Here is a 24,648-nt window from a genome sequence, read left to right as displayed (position 1 = left end):
TGTGTAGTCAGCATGCTCTCCTCTCATCCCGGGGCTTTACTCAGTAAAGGGCTTTGCATGCAACTCATTATGCGAGTTATTGGAGGAGAATGTGCATTTTTGTTTAGTTGCTTGTGCTGGAAAGGAGAGTGCACATGCCAATCTCCTGCTATGGAATGAGCTGTACTAAGAACACATTAAAAGTTTACATATTCACCCTCTCAGCACTCATATACTCAATTTTAGTTGCAGTACTTATGGGGACAAGAGGGGCCACAAGTGGTGGTGGCCCTTCCCCCTAGGGGTGGAGCACAATGTGTGTGGGGAGAATGTGCATGCACTTGCGTAAGGGGAGATGCACCACTTTTCACATGGGAGGGTCCCTCCTACAATTGCTCTTTCCATTCCACTGGGTAATCTTCATCATCCAGTGAGAAAAGAGTGTATGATCTGCTGACTCCTCCCCACGGGCTATGCCACCTAGGGACAGCATCTGCCTTCTACATCTCATGAGCAGCACTCACCCTGCCCCTTGCCATGAGGTGGGCACAATTATTGCTATGCATATTATGATCCTCCCAGATGTCCCAAGTGGGATCAGGGCCACATTATGAGAAGCAAAGCACAAACAGACAGTTGTCCCTGCTCTGAAGAACTTGTAACTCATGACAGGAGTATATATGTCCTGATCCATCCCCATATGACGATCAGCTTTTTTGTCAAAACGGGTGCACATGCCATGACCATTTCTTTATATGGGCAAATTGTAACTGGCCTGCCCTCCACATTGTGGAGAACTGACCACGTTATACTTGGCCATCCCCTTGAGGGCTGAAATGCTACACCTTGCCTATAGAGGAGTGCAGTGGGTGTGCACATACAATGTCAATCGGTGGGATTGGAAGGAAGGTTCCAAATGCCATACTGTAGCATTCCCATCAGCGGATACTACCAACCACAAACATGCTCAGATTATTCAGTATTTATATTCGAGTAGCAGCTTAATTAGGGCCCCACTGTACTGAAAAGAGAAAAAAAACAGTTCCCACCCCAAGGAGCATAATCAAAAGTAAAACAACACAAGATGCAACACACAAGATGGCAAGGAGCAAGGAAAAGATGAAGAGGAAAATTGCAACAACAAAACGCATTAATATAAGCTAGTTATGTGCATGAACAGGTAGACGTGAATGGGTTAATTTTAATAAATAGTTAAAACATAAATAAGTTGCTCCCCCAAACAGGAGGGTGTGCATATGCACAACCTGCCCTTTGCCACAGCTGTGTGCACACAAAAGCATGCCCTCTATTTGCCCCAAATGGAAGGCACATGTATGCCCAGCCCTTCCCACGTACAGGGGGTATGTACATGTGCACATTCTCTTTCACACCCGAAACAGGAGCTGTCTGCCCTATCCTCCCCTTCCTACATGGGCCTCATATATATTGCCTGTCATCTTCTCACAAGGGGGTGGGAGCAAATGTTGCCCTGCACTCCCCCGACTGTGGGGCTTAGGATGCCCAGCTCTTCCCCCATGGTGGTGGAGCCTGCATCCCACGCCTTTTCACATGGTGAAGTGAGGAAGTTCATTCTGTATGGCCATCCCCTCCCTCATAGTGAAGTGGTACACATGCCCTGACCAGGGTTGGTGGACACATGCTTTCCCTACCCTCTTCTCTGACAAGAGATACTTGGGAATGTACATTATTATTGTTTATTAGACAAAGGTTTCCCCCATGGTAGGGGAAGGGGGGGTGAGAATGCAGCTGGGTATCCGCAGCCCATCCTCATCTGCATAGTGAGGGGGTGGAGGATTGAGGGCCCACGGCCTGTCCTTGCCCTTCCCCCCCATAGCAGAAAAGAAGGGGTGCCTGCAGCCTGCCCTCCCCCCCATGGTGGTCCCCTATGGACCACCCTCCCCCCCATGGATGCCCCCCACCCCCTTGGCGCGGGAGAGGAGTGGGGGGACTGGGAGCCCATGAACAGCCCCCACCACCTCACGGGAGGGGGAAAGAGGGGAACAGGGTGCCTGTGGCCGGCCCCCCCCATGGCGCAGGAGAATGGAAGTGGGGGAGAGAAGGAGAGTGGGGTAGAGAAGGAGTGGGGGACGGGGTGCCCGTGGCCAGCCCTCCCATGGGGAGGAGTGGGGGAAGGGAGAAGTGGGGTATGAGGAGCCCGTGGCTGCCCCCCCCATGGTACGGGGGGGGGGGAAGGGGAAAAGCAGGGGACAGGGTGCCTGTGGCTGCCCCCCCATGGTACGGGGGAGGAGAAGCGGAGAAGCAGGGGACAGGGTGCCTGTGGCCGGCCCCCCCCCAGGGCACGGGGGGGGGGGGGAAGAGAGCAGTGGAGAAGCGGGGGGAGGAGCCGTGGCCGGGCCCCCCCAACGGGGAGAAGAGAAGTGGGGGACGGGGTGCCGTGGCCGGGCCCCCCCCCAGGGCACGGGGGGGGGAGGAGAGCAGTGGAGAAGCGGGAGAGGGGGAGCCGTGGCCGGGCCCCCCCAACGGGGAGGAGCGGGGGAGGGGTGGCCTGGCCGCCCCCCCGGCGCAGGGGAGGTCCGAGGGCCGGACGGGTCCCGCGGTGGGAAGGTGGGGGATGGGTGCTCCCGGCCCAATGGCGGAGACGGGGGAACTGGTGCCCTTCCCTCACCAGCAGCCCGAGAGCGGGGTGTCCCCGCGACTCGCTCCCCGCACGGGGGACGCCGGCACCCTGCCCCGCCCCGCCCCGCGGGGGCGCCCGTCGCGGCCGGGCCGGGCCGCGCCCCCCTCCGCCCGGCACAGCGAAACTTTCTGGCGCGGGGCTGCGCGGCCCGGCCCGCGGCGTTGGGCGCCTGCCCCGCGGATGCGCCCCGCTCCCCGGCCGGGCTGAGGGGCCGGGCCCGGCCCCGCCGCGCTCTCACCTTCCGGCTTGTTTTCGGCAGCCATTTCCCCTCCGCGCGCCACATCCTCCTCCGCCTCCTCGCGACCGGGATCCAGGCGCGCGCCGCCGCCGCCTCCTCCCGCTGCCGCCGCCGCCGCCGGGCCGGCCACACCGCGCGCGCCGCACACACCCCGGGCCGCCCATTGGGGGAGCCGCCAAACTGACACTTCCTGCGGCCAATCACTGACAACACGGGGCGGGCATGTCGAGAGAAGGGAGTCTACTGACAGCCCGCATAACCAATCAGTGAGGAGAAACACTGCACTGACACATTCTACAGCCACTCACCAGTCATAGGGAGGATCTGAAAGGGAAAAAAGGTCATTAGCTGACAGTTCCCATAACCAATCAGACAGTGGAATCGTTTCACTGACAACTCTATCAGCCAATCACCGGCAAAAGGAAGCGGGCATTGATGGTGGACACAAAACCCTGACAGCTCTGCCAACGAACGGGAAACGAGTCGCGCTAAACTGACAGACTCCGTAGCCAATCAATGAGTCGAGAGGGGCGAGCCAGGTGACCGCTGATCACTCGGCCTTCTGCTCCGTCTATTGGCTGTGATCGGCAAACACCGCCTTCTCCTCACGTAACCCTAAACAAAGGCCCTGATTGGCGCGGCCGGCGGGCAGCGTCCAATGGGCGCCGCTTATTCTGGCTGTGGCGCGCTGATTGGGGGGGCGCGGACGTCCTTCTGCCCGCGGCCCGGCGCTGGCTTTGGGCTTTCACAGGCCGGGCGCACGCGGGCGGTTTGCCGCTCGCCCCCTGCGGAGCCGGGCCGGGCTCGCCGCGGGCTCCTCAGGCTCGCGTGGGCCGCGCTGGCCGCAGGCGTCAGAGGGGAGCTCAGCTGGCGGAACGGGCGGGGGAGGGGAACAAAATGGCGGCTGAGGTCGGCGGTTGCTGGGCGCGAGGCCCCTGGCAACGCGGCGCGGGGGGGGGGTCTCTGAAAACGTCCGTTCCGCGCGCAGCCCTGCAGGCCCGGCCCCCGCTCCCCGGCCGTTCGCAGGCTGGGGGCCAGCACCCCGGGGCGGGCTGTGAGTCCGCTGGGCGACGCCAGCGTTGGCCTGAGGCTGGCTGGGCCCAGGGTCAAAGCCCGGTCCCAGCAGCCTCAGCCCTGGTTGGTGGGGCTCAGGCCTGGGGCGGTGGGCTTGGGCTTTGGCCCCCCTGCCCAGGGCGGCGGGGCTCGGGCGAGCTCAGCCTTTCGTCCCCCCTCCTGGGGTCATGTCGTGATCTTTGTTAAAAGGGGGTTATGGTGCAGTGAAGTTTGAGACCCCCGGCTCTAGACCGTCCCTGTCAGGCGTTTGCCTAACCTGCTCTCCAACAAGGATGGAGGTTCCACAGCCTCCCTAGGCAATGTGTTCCAGGGCTTAACCACCCCGGCGGGAAGCTTTTCCTAATGTCCAGCCTCAACCTCCCTTGCTGCAATTTGAGCCCATTGCTTCTTGTTTTATCATCAAAGGTTAGGGAGAATAATTTTTCCTCTCTTCTCCTTATTACAACCTTTTATGTACTTGAAAACTGTTATCATGTGCTTTCTCAATCTTCTGTTCTCCAGACTAAACAAACCCAGTTTTTTCATAGGTCATGTTTTTTAGACAGTTAATTATCTTTGTTTCTTTTCTCTGGACTTTCTCTAATTTGTCCATATCTTTCCTGAAATGTGACACCCTGAACTGGACACAATACTCCAGTTGAGGCCTAATCAGAGTAGAGCAGAAGAATTACTTCTCATGTCTTGCTTACAACACTCCTGTTAATACATCCCAGAATGACCTTTGCTTTTTTTGCAACAAGAATACCATAATGCCACTATATAAATCCAGAAGTATAACTGGGTTTAAAAAAAAAAACTAGATAAGTTCATGGAGGATAGGTCTATAAATGACCATTAGCAAAGATAGGGACGCAATCCCATTGTCAAGGCCACCCTAAACCTATATTAGAAGACAGGAGTGGAGCACAAGCATGGATCGCTCCATAGTTGCTCTCTTCTGTATGGTCTCCGTGAAGCTCTGGTATCAGCGACTGTCGGAAACAGGATACTGGGCAAGATACACTATTGTCTGATCCACGACAGCAGCCTCTTATGTTCTTACGTTAATCATGTACTGTTTTTTCCACAGGACCCTGCCTCAGTCAGTGCAGAGGGTGAACAGTACTCTCTGAATGGAAGTTGCTCAGTATTCATTTTCATACTAGCATTCAGTGTGTGGCCCCTGCCTAATTTACTACAATTAAACCCTGCATCGCATATAGGATTATTAATTTTCTCGTGGGCTTTTCTCATCATGGACACTCATCAGCATTGTAGCTTAGTGCTTCACACATAAATTACTTTATCTTTGCTAAATGTCTCTGAGGTAATTTGTTATCTCTGCTTTACAGATGGAGAACTGATGCACATCCCTTTTATGGCCCAACCTGTAAGGGCTGTGCTGTAATTTTGGGTGCTGAATTTGAGAAATCTAGGACTTTTTTTTTTTTTTTTTTTAGTATTTGGCATTTTTGTAGCTCTGTACATATTCAAAACACAACTTCCATTGATTTCAGCTGCAGCTCTGAGTATTGAACAATTCAGTGAACTCTCAAGTTGTGCGTTCAGCATTTTCTGGATGCCCCATTAGCAGTCACTTGTGACAAGTTTGGTTTAAGTGACTTGCCCAGTATCACATAGGAAATCTGTGGGAGAGGCAGGGATAGAATCCAGTTCTGCAGCATGGCATTTAATTGCTTTAACCATGAGACCATTCTTTCTCTTCCTGCAGTCTCCCTGCGTCCTTCGCTTCACATATTTTAACTTCTACAACAAATGAAGCCAGGGTCTTACAGATAATAGCCTTTCATTCACGATACAATCTCATTTTGTACTCTTGAGTACCATTCATCCTATGCACTGAACAAGGAGCGGGTCTTGTGGGCAACACACAATTTGATCATGTAATTAAAGTCTGTATCACAATACTTAGGGGCCAAAGTAAGGTGGCATAGGCAACCTTAATTCTAGCATTTCCTAGCTTTTGAGTGCTTGACTTTGCAAAATTAGTTGTTGTGTAATTTTATGTAATTTCCTAAATTTTAAAAAAGCAAATTAAAAAAAATCCATTAAGTGGATGATATTGACCCTCCACATGCATCAGTAAGATGATTGGGACCTTTAGATGCACAGCACAGACCTCTCTCTATCATTGAGCTAATGAAATACTTGGTTGTAGTAATAGATTGTTCTCCTTTATGCGGATAAGCCGCTAGATAGGAAGAACTATTTTGCCAGTGGGTTTCGCAGCTATTTACTAGATAACAGAGAAATGTACAGACTCAGGAATCTGGCTTGGAAGGATTAGATCTTTATCTGTAAATGTTGGTAAACATTATTGTGATGCTGGCAGATCAGGTGCCAGTTCATACCAAAGCTGCCCGCCTCACGGAACGCTTACAAATGTATAGATGGAAACCAGTCTGACTTACCTGTGGGTTGGTATAGTTAAACTAGATATTAGTGTTATAAGAATGTGTTTCGACATGGCATGCTCATAGGATGCTGTAGTGTATTAATCCTACTTATAATATCTGTATGCCATATGAAGTTACATTGAGTGTTTGCATTGTAAAGTTCTGTAACTGAGTAACTCACCAAACAGGAAAAGCAGCATTAATTAAGGTAATGTGCTCCTCCTGCATACAAGATGGCCCATTGAAGGCAAATGAGGCATTGTGGCATCAAAGGACAGGGAGCTTGTTGTGATGGCTTCCTCACTCCTTCCAGGAAGGGGAAGCCTACCCATGAACTCATTCCATCATCCAGTGGCCCTGGAACATTTTTTAATAGTGGGGGTGCTGAAAACCAGCCCTCTTACCCCGTCCACATCCTCCCCCACCCCTCCCGAGATGGGGCTGGGAGCAGGGCCGTGTCTCTGGGAGTGGAGGACCCGGACACAGGTAAGGAGGCTGAGACTGGGGCTACAGCTGGGGCTGGGTCCTGGAGCGGAGCCCTGGGTGGGGCCAGCAGCTGGGACCCCACATGCAGGGCTGGAAGCAGAGCCCCGTGTAAAACCTGGGGGTGCTGTAGCACCCCCTGCACCTCTATTTCCCATGCCTGTGTCATCACCGATCAGCTTGGATGGGTGCGGGGGAGAATAAAAATCCCTTAGAAGAAGAATCTATGTCTCTTTATGCTGTCTGGACTCTGAGGGACACAGATTCCTAAACATAAGCAGGAGATCCCCATGCTGCTTGGCATGAGTCATCCCTAAAGGACATATAGAACTGCTTATTATAGAAGCTTATATTACTCTTTTAAATTTAAGATTGAAACTCGTGTGTGTGTGTATCTGTTTCCTGTTTTAACCTTGTAAATAACTTATTTCTTAGTTACTAAATCTTTAGTTCATTTATTACAGGATTAGTTACAGGTGTTGTATCTGGTTTGAGATCTGAGTACAAATGACCTGGGGTAAGTGACTGGTCCTTTGGGATTGGGAGTAACCTAAATATTGATGTGATTTTTGGTGTAAATGACCATCTATCATATAGTCCAGCTTGCCTGGGGGCAAGATATATTGGAATGCCCAAGGGGACTGTCTGTGACTTAATGTAAGACCGTTATAGTGCTTTAGGAATCTTGTTACTGTGTTAGTGAAATCTAATTAAAGAACCTAGAACCAGTTTGGGGTTTCTGCCATGCTTTTTGATAGTCTGCCCTGATGTTAGAAGCCATGGTTGTCAGCCACTCCAGACAGTGTGACAATCAGTTCCACCACACACACACAAACCAATGAAAAAAATATTTCCATCAATAATAATCATCAAAATTTACAGACAGGCAAAGTAAGAAAAATGCTGTTTCAGAACTTTAGTGTTTGATTTAAGGATACTTACTTCGTATATTTTGACATGTGATATTGGCAATTTGTGCTTTAACAGTTATACAGCTTTATCTTTTTGAATCTCCTTGTCTACTGTTATTAAATACATATTGTATGACACCTCCCACTGACTGACCCACCCATAATTTCGTGCAACTGTGAAAATTTAAACAAGTAAAAATAGAAAAAAAGCTTAAAAACAAACATAGATATCTGTCAAATTATAAAACAATAAAAATCAAATTCTGCCAAGCTTAAACGTACCCTTTTAACATAGTTCCTGGGTCAGGTATTACTTTGGTGCAATACTGTTTACAAAGAATATATGCAAAGGCCTGTTCCCCTGAACACAGTAGGAATCAAACAGGAGTCAGTAACTTTGCTCATAGTTCCAAGCCTCTTTCCAGTCAGCATTCTGCCTCAAAATACTGTAAGAAAGCCTCTTGGCGTTCTCTCAGGGACATGTTTCTAGTGCTTCTCTTGTCATCCGCTTCTGCTGATCCCCATCTCCACCAAAAAATATCCAGCATTCCAGCAGATAGCTCAGCATCTGAGGGTATGTCTACACTGGCAGAGTTACAGTGCTGGCAGTTAGAGCGCCGCTCAGAGAGCAATGAAGGGAAACCACTGTTGTGTGTTCACACTGTCAGCTGCCTGTGCAATAGCATGTTTACGCTTGCAGCACTTGCAGTGGTATTCAGAGCAGTGCACTATGGGCAACTATCCCACAGAGCATCTCTTCCTCTCCTGCCACTGAGAGTTGTGGGAAGGCGGAGGGCGTCGCGGAGTATCCTGGGTCCTGTCCCAATGCCCCATGATGCATTGCTTCGCATCCCAGCAATCCCTGTGCTTCCATCCACATTTGGTGCCATCTTTCAAGTACTGCGTGCTCTGCCTCTTTGGTCTGCAGGAATGGATTCTGCACTGTTGATCAGTATGCCGCTCACTCTCACTAACGTCATGAGTGACAGTGGAGTTATTCCTTAAACTACAAAGGCAAGAGGAGTGCAACATTGATCTCGCCACGCGTAGTAGCTACGACACACAAGATTGCTTGTGGCATTCATGGAGGTGCTGACCACAGTGGAACTCCACTTTTGGGCTCGGGAAACAAGCACTGAGAGGTGGGATCACATCGTCATGCATGTCTGGGATGACAAGCAGTGGCTGCAGAACATTTGGATGAGGAAAGCCACATTCATGGGACTGTGTGATGAGCTCACCCCAGCCCTGCGGCACAAGGACATGAGAATGAGATCTGCCCTGCCATTGGAGAAGCATGTGGCGATTGCACTGTGAAAGCTGGCTACTCCCAACTGCTACTGATCGGTCGCTAACCAGTTCGGAGTGAGAAAGTCAACTGTTGGACTCATGTTGACGGAAGAGAGCAGGGCCATTCATCACATCCTGCGCCGAAAGACCATGACTCTGGGCAACATGCGTGAGATTGTGGATGGCTTTGCATAAATGGGCTTCCCTAACTCTGGAGGGGCAATAGATGGCACGCACATTCCACTTCTGGCATAAGACCACCTAGCCCCCGAGTATATTAATCAGAAGGGGTATTTCTCTCTGGTTCTCTAGGCGCTTGTGGATCACCATGGGCATTTCAAGGACATTAACGCAGGCTGGTCCGGAAAGGTGCATGACACACTTCTTTCAGAACGCTGGACTGTTCAGGAAGCTGCACGCAGGGACTTTCTTTCTGGACCAGAAGATCACCATGGGGAAGTTGAAATGCCCATTGTGATTCTGGGAGACCCTGACTACCCCTTAATGCAGTGGCTTAAGAAGCCATACGTGGGCACCTTGACAGAAGCAACGAGCGGTTCAACAACAGGCTGAGCAAGTGCAGAATGACTGTTGAGTGTGCTTTTGGCCTGTTGGCGCTGCCTATATGGGAAGCTGGACCTGGCCGATGACAATATTCCTATGCTTATAGCCGCACGTTCTAGGCTACGTAATATTTGTGAAGGAAAGGGTGAAAGCTTCACTCAGGGCTGGACCGCTGAGGCTCAGTGCCTGGAGGCTGAATTTGAACAGCCAGAGACCAGGGCTATTAGAGGGGCGCAGCACGGGGCCATAAGGATCAAGGATGCCAAGTGGCAGCAATTTGAAGCTGAAAGCCACTAATATTTGTTGCTGTGCTTAGGAGTGCAGTGCTTGTAATGCTAGGAGGTGATTGTGATTGATGCAGACAAGGTACTATGAAGGTTTAAGATAATTATCTGTTGCTTTGCAGGGCTCTGTTTGCTTTCAAGTAATAGAATAAAGATTTCTGTCAAACCAACACAATTCTTTTATTAAAAAACAACAACCGGAAGAGAGACAAACAAAAAAAAACATGTCAGCACTGAGGGGGAGGGGGTTGGGGTGGAGGGGGAGGGTAAGGGAAGGTCCCAAGAGGAGGTGGGGTCCCAGGACGGTTAAAGATTTGTGTATGTCCAGGTATATCCAGCCTTCTCCTTTTGGAGTACAGTGCAGCGGGTACTGTACTTCAGCAGGGCTAAACTGCAGAGGGATGGGTGTTGAGTGCAATGGGTACTGGGAGTCCGCAGTGCCAGACTGTCAGGGGGAGGAGTGGAATGCTGCGGGTACAGACTGGAGCCAGAAGGTTGATAAGAGTGTCTGGGGGGGGCACGTGGGAAAGAGTTTTGCGACAGCAGCTGCAAGGGCAGGTGGGCGCGGACCCGCTCGGTTTGCAGTGCTAATATAGCCTAGAGCGTGTCCGTTTGGTGCTCCATAACGTTTAAGAGCTGTTCCGTGGCTTCACTCTGGCGCACGGCATTCTCCTTTTGGTCCCTCTTCTTCCTGTCCTGCCACTCCTTCAATTCCTGTTGTTCGGCCGTGGAGTGCATCGTAACCTCACACAAAAGTCCTCCATAGTTCTTCGTGGCCACTTTCTAATTCTGTGCAGCTGTTCAGCAGGCAATAACAAAGAGGGAGGCTGGGCTCCCAAGGTCATCTCTGTGAAGCCAAAACACAACATTTTACAGAAGCAGTGTTGTTTGCAACACAAAATACTGATTCAGTGATTTAAAACACAGCCACTATTCACATACCTGTCACTAACTGACTGACCCCAGGCAAGCACACATGAGCCACAAGACCCCCAAAATGGTAAATAGCCGCAGGGACAGGGGAAATCAGTGTTCTGGACCCTACTGTACACTGGGCACATGGCTCTTGGGGAGAGCCAGCACTGTAGGGGGGCCTGATAATCATTCCTGTCCCCACATTTTCCACAGGCTGTGTTCATGATGAAAGATATCTCACTGCTGAGGGTGAGCAGGGAATCAAGGGAGGGTCTTCTCCAAGACTGTGGCTTCCGCCCTGGCCCTTATGCAGCTCGTCTGTGTACAGCAATGTTCCCCTGCCCCCAGTGACTGCAGAGTGGCACAGGAAAGTATCTCCATGAGAGTTTCCTGGAGATCTCTGAGGCAGATTCCTGTGATGTGACTGAATCAATCAACACTCTATTCCTAGGCATGTGGTGGTACGTGCTTCATACAGACGCAAACCTGCTTTCTGCAACCCTCCTGCCCGCAACAACTTGCTTCAGCGAATTCTAGAATCAAATCCGCTTACCAGGTGCCTCCTCTCCTGTTTGCACTTCACTAAGATCTGACAGCTGTGACTGGCTAGCCTCCTCCAGGGTAGAGAAGAGCTCCTGGCTGCATGCATCTCTGACCTCCGAGTTGTCCTCTGCCTCTGGGGCCCCCTCGACATCCTTGTCCAAGATTTCCTCCTTCTGGCTCAGTCCACTCTTGACAGGCACACGAGCCACCGAAGTATCCACAGTGGCCTTCGCAGTGGAGGTGGGGTTGCCACAGAGTATCACGTCCAGCTTTTTGTAGAACGGGCAGCTCGTGGACGCAGCACCGGAGTGGCAGTTTGCCTCCTGCGCCTTGTGGTAGGCCTTCTGCAGCTCCTTCATTTTGACCCTGCACTGCAGTATGTTCCGGTCATGGCCCCTTTCTGTCATGCATCGTGAAATCTGTCCATAGGTATCATAATTCCTACAGCTGGAGCGCAGTGGAGACTGGACAGCCTCCTCTCCCCAAATGCTGATGAGGTCCAGCAGCTTGGCATTGCTTCAAGCGGGGGATCGCCTGGTGCGTGGTGCAGGCCTGGCTACCTGGAAAGATGCGCTGAGACCATTGTATGTGTCACCGAGCCAACAGGAAGGGGACTTTCAAAATTCCAAAGGAATTTACGGGGTTGGGATGACAGTTGGTCACCTGAAGGCAGGGCAGTAGGGTTAAAACCGATGACCGGAGAAGCAAGAACAGGCATTGTGGGACATCTCCTGGAGGCTGATCGCAGCACCGTAATGGACCAGGGTGTCCACACTGGCACCACAACGCCATACCCCCAGCGTAGGAAGCTCGACGCCGCTCGTCAGGGTGGGTTTTTTTTACAGCGCTGCAACTGCGCAGTTTCTGCGCACTCAGTGGCTTGGCCGTGTGACCCCTCGGGAGTTATAGCGCAGAAAGCTGCTTTACTGTGCAGAAACTTGCCAGCGTAGACAAAGCCTGAATGCTCAGCTGCCTGTGTTTTGGGTGGTGGCTCCTATTGTTTCAGCTACCTTTCTCCAAAAAGGAGCTTAACTGCTTCTTACGTGTATCCTGAATGAAAGGCAGCTGTCATGCCCACCACCTTCAACAAGGTTTCACCCAACCTCTATTATAACAATGGATTCAATAATACCCATGAAAATCTGGATACTTGGGGCTCCTTGCTACTAACCTGTTTCCACGTTGAAAACTGTTTATTCCTGTTTTTTGTCTCTTAGCCAGTTTTTAATTCATTACAGACCTTTACCTCTCACCTAGTGACTTTAGTTTCCTTAAGAGCCTCTTGTGAGGGACTTTATGAAAGGCTTTTTGAAAGTCTAATAAATTATATCTACCAGTTTTCCTTTATCCACTCCCTCAAAGAATTCTGTTAGGTTGGAGAGGCATGCTTTTCCTGTATAGAAGCTCTACTGGTTATCTGTATCACGTAATGCCATCTTTAATTATTTTTGCAGCTAATTTACCTGGTAGCGAAATAAGGTTTACTGGTCTGTAATCCCTTGCATCCTTCTAGTGCCTGTTTTAAACTAGGTACAGCACTGGTTACCCTCCAGTGTAGAAGCTGATTTTAATGATAGATTATTTGAGGGGGTTTTAGCAGCTCAGCCATTTAATTCCTTCAAAATTCTTGGATAAATACCTTTCACCCCCTGTGATTAATTACAATGTAGTATTTGTTCTAACACCTTCTTTTTGAAATATCAATCTCTAACAGACAAAAACTAGCTCTGGGGTAGCTACTGTGGTCGCTCCATCTTGGTAAAAACTAATGCCAAAAAATAGTAAAGCTTCTCTGCAATCTCCTTACCGATGAAGTGAGCTGTAGCTCAGAAAAAGCTTATGCTCTAATAAACTTGTTAGTTTCTAAGGTGCCACAAGTACTCCTTTTCTTCTTACCCATCTTGTTTGCTTTTTTAAGTACTCTGTATTTGTGTGTGTCCCTGGTTCTTCATATTTTGTCAAAATAACCCAATATAATCACTCCAGTTTTAATTATTTTGGTAATTTATTTCAAAATACCTATCAACAAGTATGTCAACAATACAGACAACAACAACAAAAAGATTCCCCCAGGAGCAGAGAGTTAAAGAAACCCTTACAACAACCCAGTTCTAGTTAGGGGGTGCTGGACGAGGCTGCCTGGGGCCCCTCAGAGCCCAAACACCCACAACTCCCTCCCTCCAGAGCCCAGCTATGGAACACCTCCCGCACCCCCAGAGCCCAGACACCTGCACCCATCCCTCCCACTAGAACCCAGCTGTGGAGATGCCCAGAGCTTTTACTCCCCCCAGCTTCTTTACTGTACCACTAGGGGATGTGATGCGGTGTGGCTCTGCCCTTCCTCACCTTTTGCCAGAGCCAGGTCTCCTGGACCCTCTCCCGTCCCCAGGTGGATGAGGATCAAGCCAGGCAGTCAGAGCATGCAGAGTCTCCATCCCTGCAGGGCTGACCTGCCGCTCACTCCGAGCGGGGCTCTGCAGAGAAGACATGACATTCTGGGCAGAACATTAATTCTGAACTAATTCTGCACTGTGCAGTGGTGCAGAATTCCCCCAGGAGTACCTACAGGACTACACTGCCAGGCAATCTGCCTGAGAGGCATTTATACTGGAGGCTAGATCCACAAAGGACCCTAGGTGTTGCAATGGTCAGCTTTCAGTGCCTAACTTTTAGGTACCTTGGCATCCAGTGGAATCCACAGCCCTGTGTTAGGTGCCCAGACTCCCTATACAGTGAAAGGGGAGAGTTAGGTTCCTAAGAATGCGTCTACAAAAGCCAGCCTGATAAGCAGGGAGCCACCTCAACCAGCCAAGAAATGCCAAGGAGAAGGATGTGGCCTACGACTCATCTCTCAAAGGCAGCTAGGTAATTTAGGGTTGGTCTATACTAGAAAATTAGGGCAGCATAACTACATTGCTCTAGGGTGGGAAAAGTCCTCACCCTGAGTGACATAGTTAAGCTGACCTAAGTCCCCGTGTAGACAGTGCTAGGTCAATGGAAGAATTCTTGCGTCAACCTAGCTACAGTCTCTTGGTGAGATGGATTACCTGTGCCTGTGGGAGAATCCCTCCTATTGGTGTAGGTAGTTGTCTGTGCTGTAGCATTTTAAGTGAAGACAAGCCCTCAATCTCCAGTGGAGAAGGTACCTAAGCTTTCTTTTGTAAGAAATACTATTAAAGGTGGTGGTGCTCCCCCTTGTAAACTTTAGCCTAATGCTTAAAGTAGTCCTCTACGATGTGTGAGAGCCGAGTTCAATTTCCCGTCCATCTGATGTAGAGTAGGGATTTGAACATAGGTCTCCTGCTTTCCTACCAGAGAGTGCTGCAGCCACTGGGCAAGGGTGGGGGATGACTTCAGTCTCTCCGGATGAAGTGATTCCACTGTGTAAAGTAACTAAATAGTCACTGACCCAGAGAGCAAGTGAGAATACCTCTCTAGCCCAGTGATTAGGCCACTCAGCTATGATAGGAGATCCAAGTTCAAGGCCCCCTGGTCTAATTAATATTTACTTATTTATACTCAGTGGAACAGCTTCAACAGGAGAGACTGAGAGAGTCATACTACAGAATACCCCATAGCCCACTGGTGAGGGTGCCCTCCCTTCTATGAAGGGGGGATCTAAGCTTTTCCACATCAGGTAGAGGGGAGAAATGAAGGTGGGTTTCCCTCATCCTGAGTGCCCTAATCTCTTGGATAGAAATTATAAGGGACGCACCTCCTCTGCTGGCTGTTTTCTGTGGAGTTAGGGGTGCTCTGACAGCATCTACTAGATTGGGCCCTGCATGCAAGAGAAGTGAGGCAGTGCCTAGTTTGACAATCCTGCTGGGGTCTGTGTGTGCGGTGGGCACCGAGACTAAGGTGGCTGTGTACACGCTCACTTGCAGAAACTTAGGCAACTAGGGAACTTTACCAGCAGGAATGTAAGTGCCTACAGAGTTAGGCAGCACCTGGGCAAGGGTTTTGAAGGTCTCACTGTCACTTATATTTTGGATTTAGGTGCTTATATCATTCTGTGGATCTAGCTCTGGGTTCTTTCCCCTGACCACGCTCAGCTGCATTACTTGTTGGCTTTTATGAGGACCAGATGATCTTGCTTTCAACTGATCCCTGGCTTCACAACATCAGCTTAAAGAGGGAATGTTCTAAGATGACACTGGGCTAGTCAAATATTTTACTGTAAAACGGTATGTGTGAACACTACATTCAATGAGCGCTCTTTCAGTGCGGGGCACTTTTACTGTTCTAATCTGGAAAAGAAAGTTTTTCTTGCATGGTTTATATCTAGGTATTGGAGTGTTTTATTTATTACTATCATCCCATTAATGTCAGAAATTCCTGTCATGTTTGGATTCTCTTCTATTGCCAAACGTAGTTCATCTTGTTTTACTTTTAGATTTTTTGCACTGGGGTCTAGACTCTTATAATGGTATGAATAAAATTGTGCCTATTTTCATGTGACAGTTGCTAAGAGAGCTATCAGTCTCAGACTGACTCTCATATGCTTATTCACTGTCCTGGACAGTGATTTTGGCATGTTCATTGGCTGCTACCTCTACATGTGTGAAACTCACATTTTTATCTGTTGGCCTATGTCTGAGTAGCAAAGAGCCACAGAATCTTTAGAAATGTTGTGGATATTGACACATATCAATGCATTATAATTGTTGAAAATGCTACTGGAATTACTATGGTTCAATTAAATTGAAAAAACTTATTTAAAGGGCAAATTAAACAGGCAATCTTAAACAAATCTAAAGAAACAAATTATGAGCGAGACACTCCTGAGCTAAAATAAAAGCAACCAAAGACATTGGAAAATTAACAGAAAACAAGTTTCCTTAGGAAGCGGATATCCCAGAATAGTCTTTGTGAAGGGGTAGTCTGTCCCTTCAGCATAGGATTCCTAGGGGTCAGCCCACCCCTATCTGCATATATACAGACACATATAGGAGATATTGATAGAGGGGACGCAATCCCAGGGATGACTGGTGCTTGGGAGGAAGTCCCATCATTGTGTCTTTAAGAACCTGGGGCAAGGCTTCCACTCACTCAACCAATTGTGGGATGAGCTGGGAGAAGAGGACCAACATAACTGGAGATGGGTACTTGCTTAACCCTCTGAGGACTAATGGGGGTGGGGGAAGGGGCTAGCTGAAGGAAAAGCTGGCTAAATTACAAATCAGCTTTCAGGAAGAGACCCGAGGACTCCTGGCTTAAGGAAACAGGAAATAGCTGCCTGAATTACCCAGCCCTAGGAGAAGAGCTGAGGCTCCTTCTGTAAGAAGAGACAGAATGACTGTTTCATTGATAAATACTCTGCTCCAGGAGGAGAGCTGGGTATTCCTGGTTTGAAGAGAGAGAGAGGGACTGTCTAACTACTTACAACCCAACTCCAAAGAGGAGTTGGAAACTTCTGTTTTGAGAGCGAGTTACCATTTTGAAATACAGCCCCCATTCCAGGAAGTGGGTGAGGGTTTCCTGAACAGGGGTTAGAGCTGACCAGGACTCTTATGTGGACACAGAATGGGGTGGACTGAGGCAGCTAATAAACTGAGTTACACTTTGTAGAAAGACTTAATAAATCAGGCCCTATGAAGGGGGTACATTGTTTGAACCAGTTTCATTTGGGTGACAACTGAAAGGACATGAAGGGGTGCTGTGTGACATATACCTGCAGGGTCATGAATGAGTGTGCTGGAAGGCAGTATTCCATGACAGTTATAAATAGATATAATGCTAGAAGACAGAGAAATCTAATGCAGAATGTATCACTTATAGCTGGTGCACAACAAGCTCAAACTCATCCTCCGTTTCTTCTTCAGCCTTACTCAACCAGTCAGCCATCTGGATGGGAGCAAAGTAAGATGGTGGACCTGAATCCATTAAACAATAAAGACAAACAGTTCTACCTTGAGCAATCTGGGGGTGAAATCGTATCTACAGATAGGGTAGATCTTTATCATCTGGCTATACAAGACAAGGGTTGAATGTGAGTACTGATGGACCTTAATTCCTCATTAGTTCTCTTTTATGAGAAGGGAAGGGCATTATACTCTACTACTGATCTTGAATTGTAGGAAGCATAAAAATATTTCTTGAGCCATGAAACCCCATTTTCTCACTAATGGAGTCCATCTGCTTTGAACTTCCTTGTAAGTTAGACTGGGCACAGCATGCAGCTTGAAGAAGCACTGCTAACATGGCATGGACTTTAACAGACTACTCTAGTTTGTCATGTTTGCTCATGAAGAAAGCAAAGCTCACCCTTAGAGAAGTCTTATTTTGTCATTAATTAATGACAAGAAAAATAAGTCAGTTTCCTGACCCCTTATCTTCAGATTCACCCCTTGAAGAAGTCTTCAGTCCTGAAGACTTTCCCCAAAATGTATACAAGTGCTGTTTTCGGGGACAGTTCTCTTGTCAAAGAATTACAGGAAAAAGTCAATGTGCTCTTTCGTCTTGTCACTAGTCCATTTTTGTGTGCTTGTGGGTGAGGATGGGCACTGGCATGTGACTAATATCTTTTAAACCTAGTTGGATTAATCACTCAGTATGTCTGAGATTTTTCAGACTAAGGCTGAACCTGCCTTGCAGTAACAGAGTCTTCAAGATGGGACATTAAGAACTCCAGTTTTGGCAGAATCAAATCACAATCTAACTTGAAGAAAAAAGTTTAAAAAAAAGAGTAAAGGAATTTTTGTCTCCTCTGATTATTGGATAAAAAAAATGCTCTTTTCTGTTCACATTTATCCTTTTCTTCTCTTCTTAACACCTGTTTTTTAGGGTTTGATCTAAAGCCCAATGAAGTCAATAGGAAAGTCTTTTAATTTATTTCAGTAAGCTTTGGATCAGTCTCTTCTGCCAGTTTTACTGCATTTTTTACACTGCTTTATTTCCCCTTTTATCTAATAAAAGTATGTGTAGGCTTTTACTCAACAGAGAGAGCTCTGAACTACTTGTAGAAAAGGATGTTTTATGTTTTGTTTAGAAGTATACACACACTGATACTGGAAACTACTTGTGACATCTAAAGAGTGAATTATTCTTACAAGTCAGATTTTTTCTGCATTGCTTTCTGTAATTTTTTAAAATAAATATTAAAGGCATTGTTTTGGGAGTTCCAGTGGAGTGCATGCAATTCAAACCGCTTCTGTTCACTCATTAGCTTAGCAAAAATTCTTGTATAGTTACTTTATATCTGATAGCAGTTTCTGTAAGTCATTCTGAGGCAAGAGGATTCCATGTTAAACTTGATATTTAAGATTTAATGTAAGGAAAGTTTGCAGCAGTTTGTGGTGCCTTATCCAAGAACTTTGCCAATTACATCTTTTTTCTATATTGGGGATTCTCAGTCTTGAGATATGTAATTCCACCGCAACTTGGCACTTTACTCTTCCTCTCCACCTGAAAATGCACACACTTGATATCCTTACTTTTGGCAAAGAAGGGAAGGATGTCCAGCTTCCTTCTAATGCTATCACTACTGTTTCTCGCATGCCCAGAAGAGTGTCTATAGAGCTATGCCTGGCATCCTCTACAGCAGACTATGCCTCTGAATATCCAAGGTCAAAGAGCAGATTTCTACATTTGGGCATTGCAAATTATGCCTCAGTGTAGGTGCAAAGTGGTCTAAGGATCAATTCCTGGTCCAGCTCTCTAGAATTGATGTTAGGGAACTTTTGCTATTAGAATGTCTCCAGAAACAAAGTAAATTGTTCTGTCTTTTTAAAAGGGGGAAGATACCTTGGCAGAGCTAGGTATTATTTGCCTGACTGAGTTTTCTCTCCATCTCCATCAAAGCTTGAACAGTACTGGCACTTCTGCCTTCTCAAGCAGAGCTCAGTGTAACTGGACCACATCTAATGCCTGTACAATGCAAATGAAGATTGAAACAGTTGTTTCCTTCTAGGTGTGTGACTAAATGCTCAAAGGGATATTTTTCCTTAGATCCTCAGGAGGATGGAACTTCTCTAAAAGGACCTGTTGGTTTGTTTTCACTGATGACTGAGTCAACCTTTGAACTAAAGCTGGGAACGGTAGTGATGAGTGTCTTCCTCTAAAACAGAGAAGAATATTCTGCAATATGACCTGTGCAGTGTGTTCTGAATGCGACATGAACATAGGTTTTCACCAGAGTCACAAATACAATGCCAACAAATTATGTATTTTCTTGTAACTATTTTGCAACAAGATGATAATAAAACAGCTATTGCTTGAATTTAAATAATTTGCGATCCAGTGACTTTTATCATTTTAAAAGAATCGTGCCAAGTTTCTGCCTCATAGGTTCACAATCATCACATTTCTAAATACAATTATATATTCAGGTATCTTTTAAGGAATGACCCTGTGTGTATGCATGTTAAGGGATTTGACTCTGTCTTAGCCTTATGGGGCAGCTATGTGAATACCTACCTATCGGAAGCTGCAAAGAATTAAGAATTTTGATGTGTCAGAAGCTCTTACTGCCACCAGATGAGCAATACAGATTTTGGGGTGGGAGCAATGTAATATCTGTTCCCCTTGTAAAAAAGTTTGAGCAAAGTGAAGTATGAAAACGTTTTTAAAATACTTTCTTCATTATCATGCCATGTTAGATGTGGCACTAGCTTGGTTAATGTGATGATTTGGTACAATTAGTTATATACAGAAGTGCAAAGCTATAGAGAATGCATTCAAACATCCTGCTATGGATATTCAGCAAACCACATGTCTACAGTTGCTATGGCAAGCATCAAAAATCAAAATGATTTATGCAGTTTTAATGGCTACATTGACAATGTTGGAAGCCTTTTTCTTTTGTAGTGTGTGTGCAAAGTTTCTCAGCTGATTTAAAACTAAGGATGCCAAATGTTCTTAAAAATAATCAGTTAAAAGAGTGAACAGACACTTAATTTTAAAAATGATATGATTACAATAAAGCTATATGTAACATTTTATTTTTCCTTTTAAATGAATCAATACTAGCCTTTTTGTCTGGATGTAGAGTAAAAGAGTTAACCAAATGCTGTAAATGTATACATCCCTGGTGGCTTTTTTTGAAAAAATATTACATTTCATGGTACTTTAGAAAGTGCGCTTTCTGTGTGTATTTAATCACATTTCCCAACTTTAGCAAGACAGGGTGAATACACAACGAAACATGTTTCCCTCTCTAATGCTCCCTACAGTGTATACTCTGCAGATGGCTCTGTCATGCAAATAACTTAAATATCATAGAACCTGAAATTGTCTTGTAGGAGTTAGAAAAGTATATAAATTACCAGGAACTAAAAATATGGGGTTGATCCCCTATTGGAGAGGATTATACCCTACCTTTTCAAAAGGAAGAACTCAGTAATCTATCATTTGGGTTTTTTCCATCCCTACTGTGATCCTATATAGTGAGGACAGCCAGTGCAACTCCCTTGCCTTCCGTGGAGCCAAATCTGACTCAGTGCTCCTGAGCCTACATCATTAAACAAAACACTTTGGACTGGAGGACAAATTATTTCACTGTGTAGCCTGTCCTGTGGGTTTCATCAGGATTTAAACTGGTAGTCTCAATAGTAAACATTTAGTTTGGAGCACACAAAAAAATTAAGTCCTTTAGAAAAACAAAACTAACGTTCATGCTCCTATGCAGTGTTGTAGCTATGTTGGTCCTAGAATATTAGAGAATAATAGCTAATGTCTATGCTCCTGGCATATAGCTGACGGAAACAGTGGTGCTGAATGAACAGCTCCCTGTTTATGCAAGAAAACCAAGGGATAGGAGAAAAATCTAGTAGAGCTTGTTTATTCAATCCCAGTCTAAGACATGAATTGAAACTCCGTATTGTAACCAACCTCTTCCTTACGTGGGGAAAATGAGACTTTCTGCAACTCTTCTATAAGTTACTGTTTTACTGTTATCTGCAGGTTAGTCTGAGTCAGTTCTCCAAGAGCATTTGAATTAAACATTCATGGAAAAGTATCTGTGGGCAAAATGTTCAAACCTCAATATAACACCTAAAATTAAGTTCCTAAATCTTTATTTAGGCATCTAAACTACTGTCCTTATTTTGAGTAAAATGAAAATGTTATTTTGAACATCTGCAGCTCCTATTGATTATCGTGAGAGCCAGGATTTCTCAGTATCTCTGAAAAATGAGGATACCTTCTATCTACATGTCTAAATATGGATTAGGTACCCAGGTTTAAAAATTTTGGCCTCAGACACTGAAAAGAGAATGGGGGGAAAGAAAGGAGAAGAAGGTTAAGAACAGAAGGAAAAATGGAAGGGGAGGAAAGAGTGGGGTAGAAGAGGCAAGAAAAAAGCGATGTAGACTCACATTATAATCCAAAACCACAGTGCAAAAGAACTGACATACAACACTTTCTGGTGGCAGCACCACTGTTGCTCTGCCCTCTAGATTTATCTTGACAAAAGAACCTCCTCAATGGTAGTCTAGCCTTGTAGTTCAGATTTGCCTGTTACCTATTCTATAGACATAGTTAGTACTTAATTGACAAATAATATAATTCCTGTGTTTAAACTAGGAACTGTTGTTACTGTTATTACATCACAGCTGTGCCTAAATGCCTCCAAACAAGATGTGGGCCCCATTGTTTTGGAAATACATATTAAGAGCCATTGCTCTGAAGACCTTATAGTAACAATATATAAAACAGCTGATGGGGGAAGGAAATGTAGTATTATCCCCATTGTACAGATGGGGATCTGAGGCACAGAGACTAAATCCCTTGCCCAAGGTCACATAGGGAGTTTGTAGTGAAGGACTGAACCCAAATCTCCTGAGTCCCAACACAGTCTCTTAAACATAAGACCACCCTTCTCCATCAGTTCACACATGCAGTGTTTCTTGTAAATCAAACTGAAATTGTTAGATATTTTGCTTCGACAAAAAGAACAGAGATCTCCTCCTCCTGTGTAGATGTGGATTTGTCTAAAATCGTCCTAAGCATTACAATTATTATTTCTCATGTGATGTCAGAGCAGGGAGGCTTGTACTGACAAAAGTGCAGAAATAGTAACGCTCCATGGCTGGAATTGCCCAAAGGGTATCCTGGTTTTCCCCTAAAGATCTTTCCCAAAATGAATGGAATGCTACAGCTCTTTATTTTAAACTGGAAGAAGTCAATCCCGTGTTCTCAACAGCACAGTGAAAATTAACATGTAATATAAAAAAGCTAAGAAGGCAAGAGAACCTTATTACTCTTGTCAAAAATAAAATTTGCTACTGATCTTCAGTCGCTAAGACAGGCACATCAATTATTTACGGCTACAGAGTGTTAAATATTAAATATTTCTGCCTGGGACTGTGTAAAGGTAAAACCAGAAGTGTGAACTTGTCCAAATCATAAAAGTGGTTTTGTGGGCCTGGATAAAATACACCTATATGGACTACCTTTCTTTATCGAACTATAAACTGGAAAAAAAAATCCGTATGAACTATCATGTTTAATGTTTAAGTGATGTGCATGGTCTATAGTTAACGTTTCTCTAAAGGGCTGTTTCTGTCAGGAAAACAATGCACCATATCTTCTAAAAATATAACTTAGCATAACTTTATCTTAATACCTACAGCAATATGATGTCCTTCACTTTAGCGTTGTTTACTTTTATGCAAAACTTGGTATGCACATTTGTAAAATTTGATCTGAATGACCATACCTTTCTCTTTCATGTGGTGCTAAAAAATGCAATTCCATACAATACTTAGCAACATTTCAGCATCCTCCAAGAGCTAGTCACACACAATTAATTCATCTCCACTAACCTCAAACACCTGCTTAGAATAACTTCTGTTGACTTCATGGATTGGGAGATGGTCTCGTGCTTACCATGTGCTCTTAAAGATAAGAAATATGCACAAAATTAGTTCTTTTTAATAGATAATGGAATTATTAAAATTAGAATTAACTATTATGTTTATAGGTTTCAGAGTAGCAGCCATGTTAGTCTGTATTTGCAAAAAGAAAAGGAGTACTTGTGGCACCTTAGAGACTAACAAATTTATGACTCTTTTCAAATTTGTTCCTGGTTAAGCAGAGGAACCTGCAACCAAGTGTTATAATTTAAACTTGTATAATACCTTTTCCTGTCCAAGCATTTTTAAAAGCTTTATAATAAAATTAACAGTTAATACACCTGGAGAATTAATGATTAATCAGAATCAGTTAAAAGCATCAGAATGTACATAGGTCTTAACCACAGACACTAGGATGGGATTTCATTGCTGATTCCACAAAACCAGAGAAGGCATCCTAGCTAGAGCAGGACCTGATCAAATTCCCACTGAAGTCAACAGAAAGATTTTCAGTGATTTAAATAGGAGTTTATTTGGACATAAACCACTGTCTAAAGGGACATTTCAAGACTGATGCCGTGAGGTCTGTCTGTGAACCCAACTGGTGACCATTAGTGTCAGGTGTTATAACCTGTGGAACTTTCTTAATTTGTCTTTGAAAAATCAGCATAAGCCCCTACAGTTAAGGTGAATCCTGTCAGAACGTGTTTGGGTTCATATGTTCAAACATGCTAGCACCCATCAGAATCCAAATGGCTGTGTTTTCTATCAGTTACAGACTTCTAACAGTGTGAGTTAAATAAATACCACACTGACAGCTACAAGTGCACTGGAGTGGCCACATTAGCAGCTCTTGCAATGGCCACAGAGAGCAGTGCATTCTGGTAGCTATCCCAGCATGCAAGTGGCTGCAACGTGCTTTTCAAATGGGGGAGTGGGGTGGAGTGTGACAGGGAGTGTGCTGTGTGTATGTGGGGGGAGAGAGAGTGGGTTTTGGGGAGGGGGGGCTGACAGCATGTCAGCATGCTGTCTTGTAAGTTCAGACAGCAGCAGATCCCTCCTTTGTCTCGGAGCAGATAAGCAGCCGGCTGTCAGAAACGGAGTTTTCAAAGGGCATATCCACATTCCTACAGCGAGTTCAAAACAATGAGAAGAGTGGCCACTTGACTTAAGGGGATTATGGGATGTTTCCGGAGGCTGATCAGAGCGCAGTAATACAACACCTCGTTCACACTGACACCCGGGCGTTTCAGCCAAGGCACAACAAGCGTTAATCTTCTCGCCGAGGTGGAGTACCAGGAGCGCTCTAGATGTGGAGTCAGAGCACTCTACATGCCTTGCCAGTGTGGACGGGTAGTGAGCTAGGGTGCCTGGGGCTGCTTTAATGTGTTCTAACTCATAAGTGTAGCCAAGCCCTAAGGTGCCACAAGTACTCCTCATTTTTTTTGTTGAGAGGGTTATTTATCTATCACCATCATTGTTACACTTTTTCCTGAGGCTTGCAAGGGTGAAGACCTGTA

The 24,648-nt window shown here is 46.1% G+C and overlaps 1 protein-coding gene and 1 long non-coding RNA gene across 10 annotated transcripts in view; both read right to left on the bottom strand.

Moving 5' to 3' along the window:
- The window catches only part of CAMTA1 (calmodulin binding transcription activator 1), a 918,369-nt gene extending 915,378 nt beyond the window's left edge, over window positions 1–2,991 (bottom strand). For all 9 annotated transcript variants that reach the window (XM_074933836.1, XM_074933834.1, XM_074975524.1 and 6 more), the window contains exon 1: window positions 2,877–2,991. In XM_074933836.1, the coding sequence (XP_074789937.1) occupies window positions 2,877–2,901 (25 nt within the window). In that variant the 5' untranslated portion in view covers window positions 2,902–2,991. The remainder of the gene's footprint in view (window positions 1–2,876) is intronic.
- Window positions 2,992–10,213: 7,222 nt separating this feature from the next.
- The window catches only part of LOC142000860 (uncharacterized), a 29,338-nt gene continuing 14,903 nt past the window's right edge, over window positions 10,214–24,648 (bottom strand). The window contains exons 4-6 of the long non-coding RNA XR_012642337.1: window positions 23,099–23,170; window positions 13,683–13,810; window positions 10,214–10,725 (exon numbers count right to left, since the gene is read on the bottom strand). This is a non-coding gene — a long non-coding RNA (uncharacterized LOC142000860). The remainder of the gene's footprint in view (window positions 10,726–13,682; window positions 13,811–23,098; window positions 23,171–24,648) is intronic.

This window comes from Natator depressus, chromosome 18, assembly GCF_965152275.1.
Source record: "Natator depressus isolate rNatDep1 chromosome 18, rNatDep2.hap1, whole genome shotgun sequence".
Taxonomy (NCBI): Eukaryota; Metazoa; Chordata; order Testudines; family Cheloniidae; genus Natator; species Natator depressus.
This window is presented reverse-complemented; position numbering and strand designations above follow the sequence as displayed.